The sequence below is a fragment of the Pollachius pollachius genome (genome assembly GCF_949987615.1).
Source record: "Pollachius pollachius genome assembly, chromosome: 7".
NCBI lineage: Eukaryota > Metazoa > Chordata > Actinopteri > Gadiformes > Gadidae > Pollachius > Pollachius pollachius.
In genome coordinates, this window is record NC_136940.1 from 6,990,298 (window position 1) to 7,008,082 (window position 17,785).

Below are 17,785 nucleotides of genomic sequence, written 5' to 3' on the forward strand. Positions count from 1 at the left end.
CTATCTGCACGAGGCTTGTTATTATTTTATTATACAACATGCCGCTGCATTGTTAGCTTAGCCGAGCTAACTAGCCAGGATGGAGAGCAAAGTAGCCTACCTTGTAAATCCTGCACTGCACTGCCAGTGCATCGCTCGTTCATCCGCTCGTTGAGCTGACGCTTGTGGGACACTTATCTCTGCCTCTCGGCCTCTCTCTCTCTCTCTGCTCGTCTCCAAGTGCTAACGATTATGACAATGTATGTTACTACTTACTGTAGACTATTGACACAAAAATATTCAGCTCGTAATAGCCGTATTGGCTCAATCAGTGCCGGAGGGTCTTTGGGCGAGACCATTCCCTTGATGGGGGTAGAACAAAGGCTTTCAATTGCATTCCCAGCATATGACAATCGGCGTTCAATGTGGACTTATGCAATTTATGAACGTATGCTATTTTACCTTCACGGTATAGCTCAATAGCGGCATAAGTCACCCCATAGCGTACAATAACACTGCACGTATATCACGACACTATTCAGCCTGCCCTTTACAACTCTCAAACAAACACAGGAAAATTACCTAGCAACTGCGGGCGGTCGCTGACCATGGTGCTAGAGTATAAAATACAACTACGGTATGTCTGTGTCAGCAGAAAAGGCAATTCTAACCAGCCTTTCACCCGTATATCCCAAATCCTATAAATACCCTGTAAATAGTTTTATTTAAATACCCATATGTACGTTTCAGTATATACTTTTATATACATTAGAATTATTACTTGATGTATTTAGATAGGGATCACATATACAAACATCATCACTAACTGTGACATTTATTATTTTTATTTTTTTACTTATGTTCATGTATTTATACTTAGACCTGTCCTAGCTTATTTAACCTTTTTCTTATTACTTACCCTTTTCCTTCGTTGTTCGTTTGCTTTTTTCATGTTGTATTGCTCACTTGTATGATTATGCAAGTAACAAATAGTCCTTTAAATTGGAATATTTGAATAGTTATGCTTTGTAATTAATATTGTATTGTCTTTTATTATGATGCTCATCTTCCTCTCTCTTTCTCCTTCTCTCTCTCTCCTCTCTCTCTCCCTCTCTCTCTCTCTCTCTCTCTCTTTAATTGTTTGTGTTTTCTTCTAAAAGTATATCTAACACTTCAATCATTCACATCATTACAAATTAAGTTGGTAAATGCCTTGAGTATTGTCTGTAGTCTTTGTTTGTAGTAATTCATAATACAGGAGATCTTTATAAATGCAATGCTGTACAGACCACAAACATGTTATCACTCTTAAAATCAGCATGCGCTAAATATATTTAATATTTACAGAATTAACAACTTTGTTTGCAGTGTAACAATATGTAACACTAAAGTAGTAGCCTAATGAAGAAAAAATACAAAATATAGTAATAAGCCAACAACGCTTAATCTTGTATGGATTTTATTAAAATCCACCACTTATGAGTAGGTTAGCCTTTGCTGATTATTATTGAGTTATTTATTTTAGTCTTAAGCGCTGAACTTTAAGTCAATCTACACTCGGTCAATCGTGTGTATGATTTGACTTACAAATTGTTGACGTCGTTTCCGTTTAATAACGGTGCTTGTCAGCGAATATTTCATAATCGAATGTACTATTAACATGTACATGATGTTTGAAATGTTATTTTAAATTATTATTTATGTTAAAAAATCATCAACATCGTTCTGGGGTAGGTTGCGTCTCTGCGTCAGTCACGGCAATGACATCACTTCCCATGTGTGCAAAATTGTTTTTTTTTTCGGCCACTGGTGTGTCAATGGTAACAAGAACGACAGATAGGCTGAGGTGAAAGCCTATAATGTTTTCATTCCAGCTGAAGTATATTTGAACGATAGAGTTCGTTGAAAAGACACCGACGAGGCGGATTCACGGGACGTCGTGAAGGGTTCTTGTACGGACGACAAGAAGACGTTGATGTTGTTGTTAGCCATCCAGCTAACGCAAGCTGATTTTTTAAGATAGCTAGCGTATGCTAACGGAGGTCCCTGCTAGCTAATCGCCCCCATCATCGCTTCTAGCCAGCTGTGTATCGCCCTGTCTTACTACGATGGGAAACGCAGCGACTGCCAAGAAAGGCAACGAGCAAGAAAGCGGTAAGCATGTCCATCATTCGGTTTATATCCGAAAACCCTGCCATGCTCGTTGCTTGTTAAGAGCAGCCTATAGCGATGTCTAGCCAACGTCAAATAATATGGGTTGCAGAGCACCATCTTTGCTGGGGCAGTGAGGGACCTGGGTTAGTTTGCAAGCCATGCACAGTGGCTAGATAGACTGGTCATACATATGTATTGTGTCAGCCCAGTAAGGACGAGTCATTTGTTACCATCCTTTTCCCGGAGCACATTACCCATGCAGTAAACATCAACGAATATGACGAGTTTACATTAAAGATCACGGTCAAGTCCATGCTTCAATCTGGTAGAAAACGTTGTTCAGGTCATTTGTGATGGGATTTTACAATATATGTATGGCGGAAAGCATGTAAAATGGCAACAGGTAGGCCTATGTGGTACGTCCAGTGAAATGGCCCATTGACTCCAGTTCTGTTGTTTTAACGTATATTTCAAAGATGACAAATTGCAAAGATGGCATCCATTCAAACATTTGACAGCCAAAGTTATAAATCCCAAGACAGATGACTACAGAAGCCTAAATCCAAATATCATGCCTAGTGTACTGTCCCATTGCATTGTGGCTATATCAGTTCGAGGTTGCTCCCAGTCAAATTATTCAAAACTAAAACTAGTCTTCGATTCCAGGTACTTGCTTTTCTTAACACCAGTTTCCCGTGCACACCCTTAATTCTTCAGTGTGTTGTTTCAGTAACGAAGGTAATCCACTAAACTGAACCATGTCCAAAAGAACTAGTTGCATGTCTGGCGAACGCTGGTCCTGACCTGCTTTCTGATTGGCAATGCTTGCAAAGCACCAGTCCAAAGGAAAGGAAGGGCTGAAGGTTTTGCACAATATCACCCCACTTTAATGCAAATAGTTGCCTTTTACGTCCGAAAACCCATTTAAATGCCATGGTGCCTATGGCCAACTGACAATTACACTTTGCACCATTCACATTGTGTCTGCATTATCGAAAAGTAAATCAAGGTCATTTTGAGGGCTCAGTATGAGTTTGTATATATTAAGATAAACTGACTAGATAAGCAACCAGTGTAGTAGTATAAAAAGATAAGTTATGCTCAGTTGATCACATAACTCAAAGTTAAATTCATGACAACATATTTTGATTATTAGAAGGATTGAAATGATGAACATGCATAACATTATCAAAATATGTTTATAATATCATACAATGGACACATTGACTTGCATTTTTTCTCTTTACCACCAGAGAGCAGGATCAAGTTATTAAAGAATGTAAGAATGCAGCATCCGCATTTAAACCTGCTATTAAGTAATAAATTGATCAAGCGCTTTCTCCTGCAATTGTAAAACAATACAATTTAATTTTTGAAATGCATTATTGTGTTGCTGGCATAATGTATTCAAAATACAGATAATAATGCAAGTGAATGTTACTGAACCGAACGGTCTATTTCAACTAAAGCGGAATACTGGAACAGGAAGTAAAGATTTAAGTGGTTAGCAAGCTATTGCAGTGCACTTCACTGCATACAGGAAATGTCTATGACTCACTTTCAGTTGACTACTTTCACATTGCCTTCAAGCTGTGTACATTATACACAGAGCAATACATTTTAGCAATGGCCCAGGGCAAGGATCACTCCTTTCTTAAATTGGACGAATTGGCAAACCGACTGTTCCACCGATATCGGAAGGGAAGCCAGGAAAGCGATGGGGCCCATGTCTCTGAGTTCACTGTCATTTGGGATAAATTGAGTAAGTAAGGTGCCATTTTCCTAGCAAACAAGTGTCTGCTGCACTGAGCTACGACAGGGTTTCCTGATTTGAGCAGCCTGTGTTTAGTTCAATTTACATTGAGTAATTTGGTCCAAACACAAAGGTTTAGAAATTAACCAACATTAGTCCTGTTTAATCGCAGGAAGGGCATTTGATTATCTGGTTGCAGGCCCTTTCTATTCAAAACCTTTTGCATTGCACCTAAACATGTTCTTGCTGTTCTTATTTTCTTTTAAAATGGAATGCCGCGCAAGTATTTGCCTAAAGGCAAATGGGGTTAGGCTAGTTTGGAAGTTGGTTTTTTGAAGCGAGTGCAGAACAATACTTCACCATTCATCTTTAGCATCACCGTCGGATGTCAAATGTTACTGTGTATGTCCTTTCACTTTGTAAATCGACAATAATGCTATTTTTATTACATAACGTGTTTATGTGTGTCATGTTAATCTTGTCTTTTCAACCACATGTCCTTTCTTCCGTTGTCACAGAGGTTTTACTTATACCAAAAACTATAGTTTATGTAGCTAAACTAGAATTTATACCAATTTAAAGTTACAGCTGTAAGTGAGTTGTAAATGTAGGTTTTATTTACTGTTTACTCTAACACTAACTGTTACTCTTAACACTTATTTAGTGTCTTCCTAACTCAAATGACATTGATATTCAAACCCCAAATGTTTAAATTTGTTTTGGATATATGCCTGGTGTTTACTTTGTGTCCTTTTGTTCAGTGTCATTTTGTCCCTTTATTACGTTTTAAATCCACTTGAATTTCTTATGTTCTTCTTATAGCACATCATAAAACTTTCTTTCTTCTCTTTCTCCTCATCATTTCCATCCATGTGGGTGAATGTTCCTGCAAACCCTTGGTGATCTTTAGAGACTTTTGGTACGCGCATTCTTTCATAGGCCATCCTAAGTCACAGAGAGATTTACCCCAGTCGCTGGAATTTACCATGTAGCATGCATGAATGCCCCATTTTATATTGGGATACCATTTCTTGTTCATTTTTTTTAAATATATATATGTATATATATTGTAACAGCACTCACAACTTTATTGACACATATCCTCTTCATGGACTACTGTGTCCTGTTTGCCTGCTGTGCATGGCGGCCAGCAACAACACGATAGCATTACATGGCATATCTCTGTGACTATGGTCAGCTCATGTCTGCTGTGAATTTACAATTGCACTCTCTTTCCAATGCCTGCAACGTAATCCCAGTTTCAGTCTTGTTTTTGTCGTTTCTACTGCCTTTCTTTTCCGATTTTCCTTCAACTAATTTTGAAAGGGATGCAGAACTGTCTCTCTTTAAAATTGGCCCCTTCCCACAAAACCCAATGAGAGCTCTTTGCATCTTTTTATTAATCTATACTGCCTGTCTGGGTGTTTCTGAATTTGTAGCATTTGAACTTTAAATGTAGTATTTAAAGTTTTGTTTTTGTTTAATGTCAAGTGCAGTACTACTTCCCTAGTACTCGATAGTGGCCTGTTCTCCGTTTGGATGTGTTTGGTTATACCGATGCCTTCCCTGAATGTTTTACCTTTTGAACCTGCTAGCGGGACGCCGCTGCTTCCCCTTCCTTCCTGTACCAATATGCTGTTAATGGTCCCCTATCTTGTTCCTCTTTATAGTGAAAGAGTTCTTAGCCAAAGCCAAAGAAGATTTTCTAAGGAAATGGGAGTGTCCACCACAGGTAATAACAAGGCATTTGGACTACTTTTAGTTAAGAATATCAAAAATGTGAATTTTCTTAGTGCTCTTTTTTTTCTTCGTTTTTTGTGTGTTAAGTTAAGTTTTTTGTGTGTTAAGTTTAATCCACTGCAGTGGATTAAATCAAACAATTGAAAGTTTTTCTCCCTATAAGTCTTGAGTGTTGTTGTTCTGTCAGTTGAATGACTCACTGGAACTGATATTGTGTTTCCTCAGAGCACAACTTGCCTGGATGACTTCGATAGGCTCAAGACCCTAGGCACGGGTTCATTTGGCCGAGTCATGCTCGTCAAACATAAAGGGACGGACCAATTCTTCGCCATGAAGATCCTGGACAAACAGAAAGTGTGTAACTGTCTTAAGCAACAAGCAAATAAGCCCATGCATATACTGAAGAATAGTCCATTAAGATAACGCTATCTGATCTTTGCAGACTTGTACATATTTCAGCCCAAGTTTGGGGTAAATGCAGCGTGCGGTTCAAAAGGAAGTGTGATGTTTCCGCTCATTTTCCTTTTTGTCAGATACGGTACACTCAGAAACCTCAAGTAGCTGAAACGCTGGCCTCTCAGCCTGGGAACATGCTAGTTTTATGTGAAGGCTAGCATGCTATACCCTTTATTTGGTTTTACTCACTATATTACGTTTATCTCTTACAGAGTAAGATATTGTATCAGTTGTTTGATGTCTTTTATCATTGTAACTTCAATGTATTATTGGAGGATGAGAGTCATAGCGATACTGTGGCTTTTCACTCTTATTTCGCCCTTATTTTACCTGTGGTTTGTCGTCTCTTTCCGGTGTAGGTTTTAACTAGGTTTTTAAATAGTGCTCTACACTCTAAGCACAAAAAGGATAGGCATGTGATGCACTCTTAATGTTGTGTTTGACTAATGCATTGCATTGGCAGGTGGTCAAGCTGAAACAGATAGAACACACGTTAAATGAGAAGAGAATACTGCAGGCTGTCTCCTTTCCATTCCTTGTCCGACTGGATTACTCCTTCAAGGTAAACCGTCACCCTTTCCCTGAGCATTTTGTTTGTCTGCAGTGTTGGTGGCCGTTTTAGTTGGGACAGAGAGTGCCCTTTTGGGCTTCCCAACACACTTTTCTTCTTCATTTAAGCATTCAACAGTATATTTTAAATATAAAGGCAATCTCAAACAAAATGAATGATGGAGGAGACAAATGACTTAACAAATGTCTATTGGTGCTTTCATTTGGTTTTCACTTATGTGAATGAAAATACTATTTTTTTTGTCTTGATTTTGTTCCACCAGGACAACTCTAACCTCTACATGGTGATGGAGTATGTTCCTGGAGGAGAAATGTTCTCACACCTCAGGCGCATCGGGCGGTTCAGGTAAATTGTGATACGGTTCCTCTAGTTCCTTTACACTTTCCTAACGTCCAAAATGGCTGCTTCTCTAGAATAGTCTACAAGGACTAATTTGTATATCCTGGGCGACAGTTGTGTAATCATCTGAAGGATTTGTATCATTATGCTATTCTATTTCAACCATATAACACAATAAATATAATCATATAATTTAATATAACATAATACACAAGTTTGAGCTTGCTGGGACTGGAATAGGGCTCAAGGTTTAAACTGGGTTTATAATGCTAGTTCTAACGTCGTCGATGGTAGAGGAGATACAGTTGTCTATCTTGGGGAATCATCTCACCACCGTTTTCTTTTGACCCTTTCAGCGAAAACCATGCGCGCTTTTATGCAGCTCAGATCGTGCTCACCTTCGAGTACCTCCACTCACTAGACCTCATCTACAGAGACCTGAAACCTGAGAACCTGCTCATAGATCAGCATGGCTACATCCAGGTAAACACTGTACATTACTGTACATGATGATGGGAACGTTTCCGGCCAAATATTGTGGGGTTTAGCAAATCCAGTGCATGAATTCTAATAATGAGGGATACTGAATTTTGGTTTTGCTGTGTTGCAGGTGACAGACTTTGGCTTCGCCAAGAGAGTAAAAGGCAGAACCTGGACATTATGCGGAACCCCTGAGTATCTGGCCCCGGAGATCATCCTTAGCAAGGTGAGGTGTCCTTATCCAACTGTACTGCAGTGCATTAAAGCTCATCCGTTAGGCTGTCCTATGTGCTTGTGTGCAGCCAACATAGTTGTTTTGTTTTTTTCTAAAGCTAATAATGCTATTAATGAGCAAACACTACACTGGGAATCCAAACAGGAGCTAAATAGGAAACTGAAAATCAATTGAACTCTTTGTTGAAATTGTAGGATTATAAGTAGGATTTTAGGAAAGAAGGGAAAGGGATTAATTGTTGGAATATTCCAACATTGATTGGTCAGAAGAATTGGCATACCCATGGTGAACCGTTAAACTACTCCGCTTTAAGCTCGTGAACGATAGCAACACAACACATCGACATGTGGCATTCTGATAGATGGATCAATCCTGATCCAGCTTAGCACAGGAGCAAAGCGGAAGTCTGGTCAACCTACTTAGATAGGGCTGTGCTGCATGCTGAACAAACACACCAAACAAACCAGCAAATAGAGGTTTTTTTCACTTGAGCCTGATTTTGATTTATTATGGTTGTGTTGATATGTTTTTAGAGTTCATTTTATCATACTGAGTACCTTCAGTGTTTGAGTTCTTTGTTATCGTGCCTTTTTAGGGTGCTTATTTCTGCTAGTCAAGTTATTTTTAGAGTTGTCATGGATTTATTGTGCACTTAAATTATGTTGTGATCAGCAACCTCGCAGTGTTTGGATGGTGTAATAGAAATAAAGTGGTATCACCTAAACAGCAACACCTAATTTCTATTCTCGGCAGTGTGTTGACGTTCACCACAAAGGAGGTGCAACAGGCTGGAGTTCAACCATATTTGGTGGGAAATATGATCCCTTGCTTGCTTACATTGATGCTTTCTGATTCAATAAAATGTAGGCTTTAGCCTACACTTGTGATATCTACACAATAGATATCACAAAAACAATTTTGATTCCAACTTTAAAGACCACTGGTTCATCCCTGTGGTTAAGGCGCTAGCACGTGGTTAGCCTTAGCCTTGACATGTACTCCAATTGCTTAAGTGTCAGCCCATTCAATAATTGATGACGTTTGTTGTTTGTGTATAACATTACTCCCCTGGAACAAAATGGGGAAATGCATTGGTACATTTAGGGACTAAGACTTATGCATTCACTGAGAATTACATAATGGCTGCTTTATGATACATTTGTCAACTAACTGCCAACCAGAGCACGTGTTATGCCTTAACGGCGACACCTTGAAAGGTGAAGGGACAGCGATGGACAGAACATGGCATTCTGTTTAGTAGTAGTTAAAACTGCTTAGTAGACTGCTGGCTTTATATGAAATCACATTTCAGTAGGTGGCAACTGATGGCTGTCTTTAGGGTAAAGGTTCACAATGAAAGGCCCAAAAAATTGTAACTTCAGATTTAGTGTTCATTTCCTATGCGTTCCCCTTTTGGAATGATTGATGATTAGCTAGGTGTATCCAGCCCTGTATTAATTCATAATGTCTTCCTTGATGTTCCCCAGGGCTACAACAAGGCTGTGGACTGGTGGGCACTTGGAGTCCTGATCTACGAGATGGCTGCTGGTTACCCTCCATTCTTTGCTGACCAGCCCATCCAGATATATGAGAAAATAGTCTCGGGCAAGGTAAGCGGGGATGGATAGACAATCCTGAATAATAGCATACATGTTTTTGTCATCTGAAGCGCTGACGTGTATATGTATTTTCATTTTTGTACCCGCACAGGTACGATTCCCCTCTCACTTTAGCTCCGATCTAAAGGACCTGCTGAGGAACCTGCTGCAGGTGGATCTGACCAAACGATTTGGCAACCTGAAGAATGGGGTGAACGACATCAAGAACCACAAGTGGTTCTCAACAACAGACTGGATTGCCATCTATGAAAGAAAGGTTGGTTGAGCCATGGTGTATGGCCATTCTTTGTCATTGTTTGGGGTGTTACTGTAATCTTTTTTTGGAAGTCATAACCCTAGTGTATTCAACAAGTATACACTGCAGCAAAATGCATTATTCATGTTTCAGGTGGAGGCTCCCTTCATGCCAAAGTGCAGAGGACCAGGGGACACGAGCAATTTCGACGACTACGAAGAGGAGGATGTCCGCGTCTCAGAAACGGAAAAGTGTGCAAAAGAGTTTGCAGAGTTCTAGTGAGTGGGCAAAAGGGTCCCATTAGGGCTCACATGCAATGGGATATTTTGTGCACTCATTTGAGGGTGAAGGTGGAGCTGAGACCATCATGTGTTCAAAACAATTGCCTAGTCCCTTCATTCCACAAAAGGCTGAGTGAGGTCCTTCTTGCCATGATCCTTCTTGCGTGCATCTAGCACTAATCTATACACAGGCACATTATGCAGACACCCCCTTGTGCTGCAACACACAAATACTAGACCACGTTCTCTTGTATGTTTTCCTGGTTGTTAGTTTTTTTTATGTTTGCAGCTTGGTAGAAATCCCTTTTCTTCCTCCTCAACCCATTTTCAAATCAACCAATTATTTGCAAAGCAAGACCAAAACCAATTATTATATGCCCCTTTTTAAAGTGGCACGAAGAGTGATTGATTGTATTAGCTAGTATTGCACACTTTGTTTTGGGAAAAACAGAAAGGGTTTTAGATCCTCGTTCCTGCAAGTGAGTCTTACCAGTTATTGTCTGTTACATGCCTGATTGTGTTTTAGGGTTCGATTTCAGAGTGGATTGGCCCAGTCTATAATCCTAAGCATTTTAACCTTAAGAAGTAGATCCTCGTCGGTGTGCATATAGAATATACGTATATCAGACATAAGATTTAGGTCAACCCCCCCCCCCACACACACACACACACACACACACACACACACACACACACACACACACACACACACACACACACACACACACACACACACACACACACACACACACACACACACACCCGTGATTACTTTTTCTTTGTTTTTCTTTTTGGTTTTAAGCATGACCAAAATCTAAACAAAACACATGACGGTCAGTGAAAGAAATCATTCAGTAACACTGAATTAGGTCTTCAACTCTGTGTTTTAATCCTTGGGCATTTAGTGGCAACCTTTTAAATTAAACAGTAGAAAATGTGTCATGCTGTTTCCGTTCCGAAGCATTTCGTAGCATCGTATTCCCTATCCTGTCCCAGGGCATTTTTATTTACCTCAGATAAGGTATGGTGAATCTAATGAATAAACCAGATGAAGATATATTTTTCAGGTACTTGTTTTATCCACTCGAAAGATAATTTATGGAAGCGAATTACGTGGCTGCATTTTCAAAATAAAAAGTTTATTTTTTTCTTTGTTCAAGAGTGCATCATGAAGGTATTTTTGTTCGACAGTTCAGGCTGAGGGTACGTAGCAGAGGTTGTGAGGCATTAGTTGGTTTCCTGAGCAGACCATCCACTCAAAGTCATGTCACTTATTTACTAGATGCTTCTTTAGCATTTTAGTCTGTGAGGCATTCTCTAACTGCCATCCTCTTTTTTGGTTTATTGTTCGGGTTACATTTTATGACTTCTGTGTGGCTGTATACATTTTTTCTAGTTTCTTTGTTGAACATGAATGATGTTAACGGTAACCTAACAAAGTATTCAGCTCGTATTCAACTTTTCTTTTTTTCAACTTAAATGTGTAAACTGTCATATTTTCCATAGATTGGTCTATGTTGCCAACAGAGCATATTGTTAACCAGTAGGTGCCACCTACTGTTTGGAAACCATTTCGGACAAATAATTTGAAATTGTTCAAGGATATGTAATTGAATCTACAATTGACTCTCGCCCTTGAGAGGTATAGCTATAGCCATAATGGCTGGCTCCGGTTTTGAACCAAACTGAAGTTCACCAGTGACGTCATCAGATTGTTCACTACCTCTTCAAAGGCATGTGAGCAGAGATGTTGAACTGGGATCAGTGGCCCTGGAGTCATTAGGACACATCCATACATATGTGTGCTGACTCCTTTTCCAGCTGTTTATGACTGGATGTAAAATCCAAGACAGCAAAATGTGAACAAATAATGGCCTTTTTGGAACTGAATACTTTTTTAGGTATTGCAAACAGTACATACTGATTTTATTGTTTTGTTTTTTTGTTTTTAATTTTGGGGGCGGGGTTGTATAAGATATTGAGCACATGTTACATTTGGTTTGGTTTGCCCTCATTTCATTTCAAAAGGCACAGTGGTGTGATATTTTTATTTAAACTTGGAGATGTTCATAGAATTTTTCAATTTGAATATTTAAACGTGCATAGTAAATAGTATGTATGAAGATCCCAAATGTTTTATTTACGCAAGTGTTATAAACTAGGAATATATGGGATTATTTATTTTCTCACATTTATTTCCATTTGCCCTTTAGAAAAATAAAAAGGCCTATGTGACTTTCGATTCTCTGATGGCTACTATAGATCATGGTTCTTCTTTTAGATTTTTTTGAAATGATTTTATTTACATATATGTTCAGTAAGGTGGGAGATAAGAATGCTAGAGCCTATAATTGAGTTTAAGATAATTTATATTCCGGTATATGCTTAAAATCCCCCCTCCCCTCCCGAGAATGTACCATGTTTAAATGAAAAGAGTTGTGTTGATCTATCCTGAAGATGTGCAGTAAATTGACCACCGTTCTGGTGTGTGCTATTCCGCCCAATATGTGTGTAATGTTTGTCAGTTGATGTAGACAAGGGCACCGTTTCCCTGTCCTCCAAAAGATGACCAGTTTAACTCATACTTTCTTTACAGTTACACATGCCAGTATGGGTCATAATAAATATATGTATTTAGTTTGTTTGGTATTTTGCACAATGTCATTTAGAAGGCTGACACTTTTCCCCACCCACATTTACTTGTATTTGCAAGGGAAGTATACCATACTTTGCTGTAGCAGATTTTATGTAACAAAGGATATATGTCACTGTAATAAATTCAATTCTTTTAAAAAAATATATATGTGCGTTTTTTTCTTATTGCAAGCATTTTTCCTGCTACTCTTTTTTTTGCCAGAACTCAACTGTAGCTGTCCCACTGCTTTCCAAGGTAAACTACAAATATCTGCAACACCAACAAACGCGCCATGCAGACGCCACTTCTCAGGCGAGCTAAAACTTCACTTCCCATGAATCATTAGTGTCATGTTGCGTAGGCAGCCAATATTGATAAAGAAAAGCTAGCTAGATGCATTTCATCAAATGTTAATTTTTATTTCGACAATATATTTTAGAACCACTCTAATATTGATTTGAAAACGTTGTTCAAATTGAAATTGTCGTGTGTTTTCTGTGCACTCGTTGCCACGGTGCATTCATCCGAAATAAGGTAAGGATTTTGTTCTATAGCTAACACAGCTAACTTATTCGTAGCGTCTGTTGCCAAATAGCAGTAGCCATCATACCTTTTATTGTTTTATTTTATTACATACCCTGTAATAACTCAATATGTTACATAAGGTGTAGCTTGCTTCGTTACACCGTTATTAATCGTAACGCGTTTCAAGGTTTCCGTTCCTCAGGCAAGTGGAGAATAAAGACTTTGGCTCAAACGCATCGGTCTGCGATGGTGAAGTCTATTTCGTGTGTGGCTCCTTCAGTTTGTGGTTATTATCTGCTCACAGTGCATCATAATACGGGATGGTTGTGGTTGTTTTGTTGTACTCTAGAAGAACCGACCTTTGCGTACCGTCCAGGGAAACGATGGTCGTTTTGGAAGTGACAGCCCATTAAGAAGACGTCTAATGAAAATCTACTCCAACATAAGATACTGTAAGATGCCAGCCCGGCTATTTTTTTTTTAAAATATATATATATAATTAGTTTAATCGAAGACCAATAATAAATGCTGAAGGTGATGGTCAATAGTCAATTGTAGTTACTTTTCTATGATGAATCGCATCTATGCAATGTGTATTGACTTCAGGCTTTGCTTTTAACACAAGCCTGCACTGGAACACATAGAGATGAACGCCTACGTGAATGTGAATAAGCTGATTGGCTTTAAAATGTGGATTGGATAGGGATATTTTAAAGATTATACTATATATGTTGAATGCAGGCGTTTGTTTATTAATAAGCTCTGATTTGATATTCAAACGTATTTTCTATCATTTATTATTCTGCTTATTTCAGCTGGCATGGATGAAAAGGCAAATGGCTCAATGGACTCCAAAAGGTGTTGTATCAATTTAGTACAAAATAATATATATAATGGTTAAAGAAAAGTACAAGAGTGAATTAAAACAATGTGTTCCCACAGCCCTGTTGAGAACGGCCAGATTGCAGACCCTGCCAACTGGGGTGTAGCAGATGTCGTCAACTACTTTAAAGCCACGGGATTTGAAGAGCAGGCAACTGCTTTCCAGGATCAGGTTGGTCAGAGTGCTCGTGTGTGTGTGTGTGTGGTCAGTGCATTAATGTTTAACAAGTACTTCTCTATTTGCCACACACATGCACACTGTGGAAGCACTTAAAACGACAGACGTGTTGGTATTATTGATGGTGGCATCGTGCCACGCACTCTCCTTCATCCGTGTTCAGTTTATTAGGTTCTATTGAATTACTGACCAAAGGGACATTCTAAAACATAGTGATGAAGAGTGTGTTCAACAATGCACGTTTTTAAACTTTGCCTTTGTTTTCTTTTACTTATCTATTTTATTGTATGACAATGTTTCTATGTAAAGCAGTTTGAGTCTGCCTCGTGTATGAAAAGTGCTATACAAATAAAGTTGCCTTGCCTTCAAATTTTACTGCACTTCTCTGTTTATTTTTCTCCACCAGTCCTTTCACCCTGACCATCATTCATCTGTTTACACATGTGGTGCTTTCCATGGGTCCTAAAGCCGAGCCTCAACGCTTTCTTTCCTTCCTGCCCGGACAGGAAATCGATGGCAAGTCCCTGCTCCTGATGACGCGCAATGACGTGCTGACGGGACTGTCCATAAAGTTGGGCCCCGCGCTGAAGATCTACGAGTACCACGTGAAGCCACTGCAAACCCAGCACCTTAAGAGCAACGCCTCGTAGCAGCGAGGAGCGAGCGACCGGCGGCCTCGGCGCCTCAGCGACAATCAAGATGTCAGTTGGAGACCCATCCCCTACCCCCGACCTCCAACCCCTAACCCCCCCTAGGGCAGTGGCTCCTCCTCCTATAGACTCCTCCCCTAGCCACCCTGGGACCCCACCAGGAAGAAGGGAAGGAGTTTTAAATGCTGTATGTTTTCTTAGTGCGTGCCTGGCTATGGCACACACACACACACACACACACACACACTGTCCAGTTCAGCTGTTTACCTTTCTAGATATCTTTATTGAATTTTTGATTTTCTTTGCTGCTTTTTTTATTATAAAGTATTTTGTGTTTTGTATTGTTTTTGTTGATTATTGGTATTATTATTTAAAACAAAAGTAGAAAAAAAAGAAATGGTGAGATGTGTTGAAGAATAGGGCTGGGTATCGTGGCCAATTTCCTAAATCGATTCGTTTCGATTCATAAGGTTCTGAATTGATTAATCACGATTCGATTCGATTCAATCTGCTCTTAAATAATGAAAATGGCTCAACTGTGTTACAAAATACAAATACAAAACAAACTTTATTTTTTCTCTTCACCTTGAACAACAGGTTTTAAGTGCAAACTTGTAAATTGGACAGTTTAAACTTGAGCTGTAAACAAAACTGTCTCAAGTCTCAAAAGTGCCATTTTGAAATTAGAAAGGAATTGCAAGTGAAAGTGTACTTGAACTAAGACATTCCATCACTGCAAATTGCATTAAGGCATTGTTTATTAAAGTGCAAAAATAATAATAATGGTAACAAAACTAAACTAAAAAATCGATCTCATGCCCTATGAATCGATATTGCAAAATTTTAATGAAATTGACCCAAAATCGATTAAATCGATTTTTTTACCCAGCCCCAGGGGCGTAGGAATGAGCTTAACATTGGAGGGGACACATGTCGGAAACCTGACAGATCCGTTAATAGTTTGAACAGAAATATGTCAGAAAAAATATTAAATAAATAATATTGGATATAAATAATATAAATAATATTGGAGGGGACACGTCCCCTCCGTCCCCCCTGGTTCCTACGCCCTTGCCCAGCCCTATTGAAGATATCCTGCTGTGAATCGTGTGTGACTGTGTGTACAAGTACAGTGGGGAAAAAAAGTATTTAGTCAGCCACCAATTGTGCAAGTTCTCCCACTTAAATAGATGAGAGAGGCCTGTAATTATCATAGGTATACCTCAGCTATGAGAGACAAAATGAAAAAAAGAAATTCTAGAAAATCACATCGTCTGATTTTTAAAGAATTTATTTGCAAATGATGGTGGAAAATAAGTATTTGGTCAATAACAAAAGGTCATCTCAATACTTTGTTACATGCCCTTTGTTGGCAATGACAGAGGTCAAACGTTTTCTGTAAGTCTTTACAAGGTTTTCACACACTGCTGCTGGTATTTTGGCCCATTCCTCCATGCAGATCTCCTCTAGAGCAGCGATGTTTTTGGGCCTTCGCTGGGCAACACGGACTTTCAACTCCCTCCAAAGATTTTCTATGGGGTTGAGATCTGGAGACTGGCTAGGCCACTCCAGGACCTTGAAATGCTTCTTACGAAGCCACTCCTTAGTTGCCCGGGCGGTGTGTTTGGGGTCATTGTCATGCTGAAAGACCCAGCCACGTTTCATCTTCAGTGCCCTTGCTGATGGAAGGAGGTTTACACTCAAAATCTCACGATACATGGCCCCATTCATTCTTTCCGTCACACGGATCAGACGTCCTTGTCCCTTGGCAGAAAAACAGCCCCAAAGCATGATGTTTCCACCCCCATGCTTCACTGTAGGTATGGTGTTCTTTGGATGCAACTCAGCATTCTTTCTCCTCCAAACACGACGAGTTGAGTTTTTACCAAAAAGTTATATTTTGGTTTCATCTGACCATATGACATTCTCCCAATCCTGTTCTGGATCATCCAAATGCTCTCTAGCAAACTTCAAACGGGCCCGGACATGCACTGGCTTTAGCAGGGGGACATGTCTGGCACTGCAGGATTTGAGTCCCTGGCGGCGTAGTGTGTTAGTGATGGTAGCCTTTGTTACTTTGGTCCCAGCTCTCTGGAGGTCATTCACTAGGTCCCCCCGTGTGGTTCTGGGATTTTTGTTCACCGTTCTTGTGATCATTTTGACCCCACAGGTTGAGATCTTGCGTGGAGCCCCAGATCGGGGGAGATTATCAGTGGTCTTGTATGTATTCCATTTCCTAATAATTGCTCCCACAGTTGATTTCTTCACACCAAGCTGCTTACCTATTGCAGATTCAGACTTCCCAGCCTGGTGCAGGTCTACAATTGTGTTTCTGGTGTCCTTTGACAGCTCTTTGGTCTTGGCCATAGTGGAGTTTGGAGTGTGACTGTTTGAGGTTGTGGACAGGTGTCTTTTATACTGATAAGGAGTTCAAACAGGTGCCATTAATACAGGTAACGAGTGGAGGACAGAGGAGCCTCTTAAAGAAGAAGTTACAGGTCTGTGACAGCCAGAAATCTTGCTGGTTTGTAGGTGACCAAATACTTATTTTCCACCATAATTTGCAAATAAATTCTTAAAAAATCAGACAATGTGATTTTCTGGATTTTTTTTTTCATTTTGTCTCTCATAGCTGAGGTTTACCTATGATGAAAATTACAGGCCTCTCTCGTCTTTTTAAGTGGGAGAACTTGCACAATTGGTGGCTGACTAAATACTTTTTTGCCCCACTGTATGTATGTATGTGGGTGGGAACTTGATGGTTTAAAAAAGAAGTTGTACATAAGATCATATTATAAAGTGAAAGATTTTGTGTTCTCTTGTATTAAGGCTTTGATTACAATTATTATTGTCGAGGTTATTTGATCAATTCCATTTCGTCCTTCTTATTGTTTTTTTTTTATCTGTATAATGCCTGAGTACAATAGGATCATAGCATGCATTTGGTTTTTTGCCCATTCTCAAGAACAATTCTCAACATGCCCTGTTTTCTTGCACACCTACTGTATCTGGGCTGTGGGGTCTTGACTTGGAGGTATTGACGTGTATAGACTGATACTGATTTATATGTTCT

General features: G+C 39.4%; 2 protein-coding genes across 4 annotated transcripts; both read left to right on the top strand.

The window, feature by feature from the left end:
* The first annotated feature begins 1,798 nt into the window (after positions 1-1,798).
* On the top strand, positions 1,799-12,627 carry prkacba (protein kinase, cAMP-dependent, catalytic, beta a). 2 transcript variants are annotated; one of them, XM_079739217.1, is made up of 10 exons: positions 1,799-2,133; positions 5,557-5,618; positions 5,852-5,980; positions 6,546-6,644; positions 6,916-6,998; positions 7,349-7,475; positions 7,603-7,698; positions 9,195-9,317; positions 9,418-9,582; positions 9,715-12,627. In XM_079739217.1, the coding sequence occupies exons 1-10, from the start codon at positions 2,088-2,090 to the stop codon at positions 9,838-9,840; spliced, it is 1,056 nt and encodes a 351-aa protein (XP_079595343.1). In that variant the 5' UTR covers positions 1,799-2,087; the 3' UTR covers positions 9,841-12,627. The 2 variants fall into 2 exon arrangements, with proteins under 2 accessions (XP_079595343.1, XP_079595342.1); XM_079739216.1 differs by lacking the exon at positions 1,799-2,133 and adding an exon at positions 3,707-3,895.
* Positions 12,628-12,861: 234 nt separating this feature from the next.
* samd13 (sterile alpha motif domain containing 13) lies at positions 12,862-17,725 on the top strand. Of its 2 annotated transcripts, none has more exons than XM_079739893.1 (5): positions 12,862-13,011; positions 13,352-13,454; positions 13,818-13,860; positions 13,945-14,056; positions 14,569-17,725. In XM_079739893.1, the coding sequence occupies exons 2-5, from the start codon at positions 13,427-13,429 to the stop codon at positions 14,710-14,712; spliced, it is 327 nt and encodes a 108-aa protein (XP_079596019.1). In that variant the 5' UTR covers positions 12,862-13,011; positions 13,352-13,426; the 3' UTR covers positions 14,713-17,725. The 2 variants fall into 2 exon arrangements, with proteins under 2 accessions (XP_079596019.1, XP_079596020.1); XM_079739894.1 differs by having other exon boundaries at positions 13,355-13,454.
* The last annotated feature ends 60 nt before the right edge of the window (positions 17,726-17,785 follow it).

Coding starts and splice junctions, on each gene's coding strand:
- samd13 (XM_079739893.1), top strand. CDS start 13,427: ATGAAAATCTACTCCAACATAAGATACT. Junction 13,455..13,817: donor CTACTCCAACATAAGATACT/GTAAGATGCCAG, acceptor TGCTTATTTCAG/CTGGCATGGATGAAAAGGCA. Junction 14,057..14,568: donor CAACTGCTTTCCAGGATCAG/GTTGGTCAGAGT, acceptor CTGCCCGGACAG/GAAATCGATGGCAAGTCCCT.
- prkacba (XM_079739216.1), top strand. CDS start 3,760: ATGGCCCAGGGCAAGGATCACTCCTTTCTTAAATTGGACGAATTGGCA. Junction 7,476..7,602: donor ATCAGCATGGCTACATCCAG/GTAAACACTGTA, acceptor GCTGTGTTGCAG/GTGACAGACTTTGGCTTCGC. Junction 9,583..9,714: donor TTGCCATCTATGAAAGAAAG/GTTGGTTGAGCC, acceptor TTCATGTTTCAG/GTGGAGGCTCCCTTCATGCC.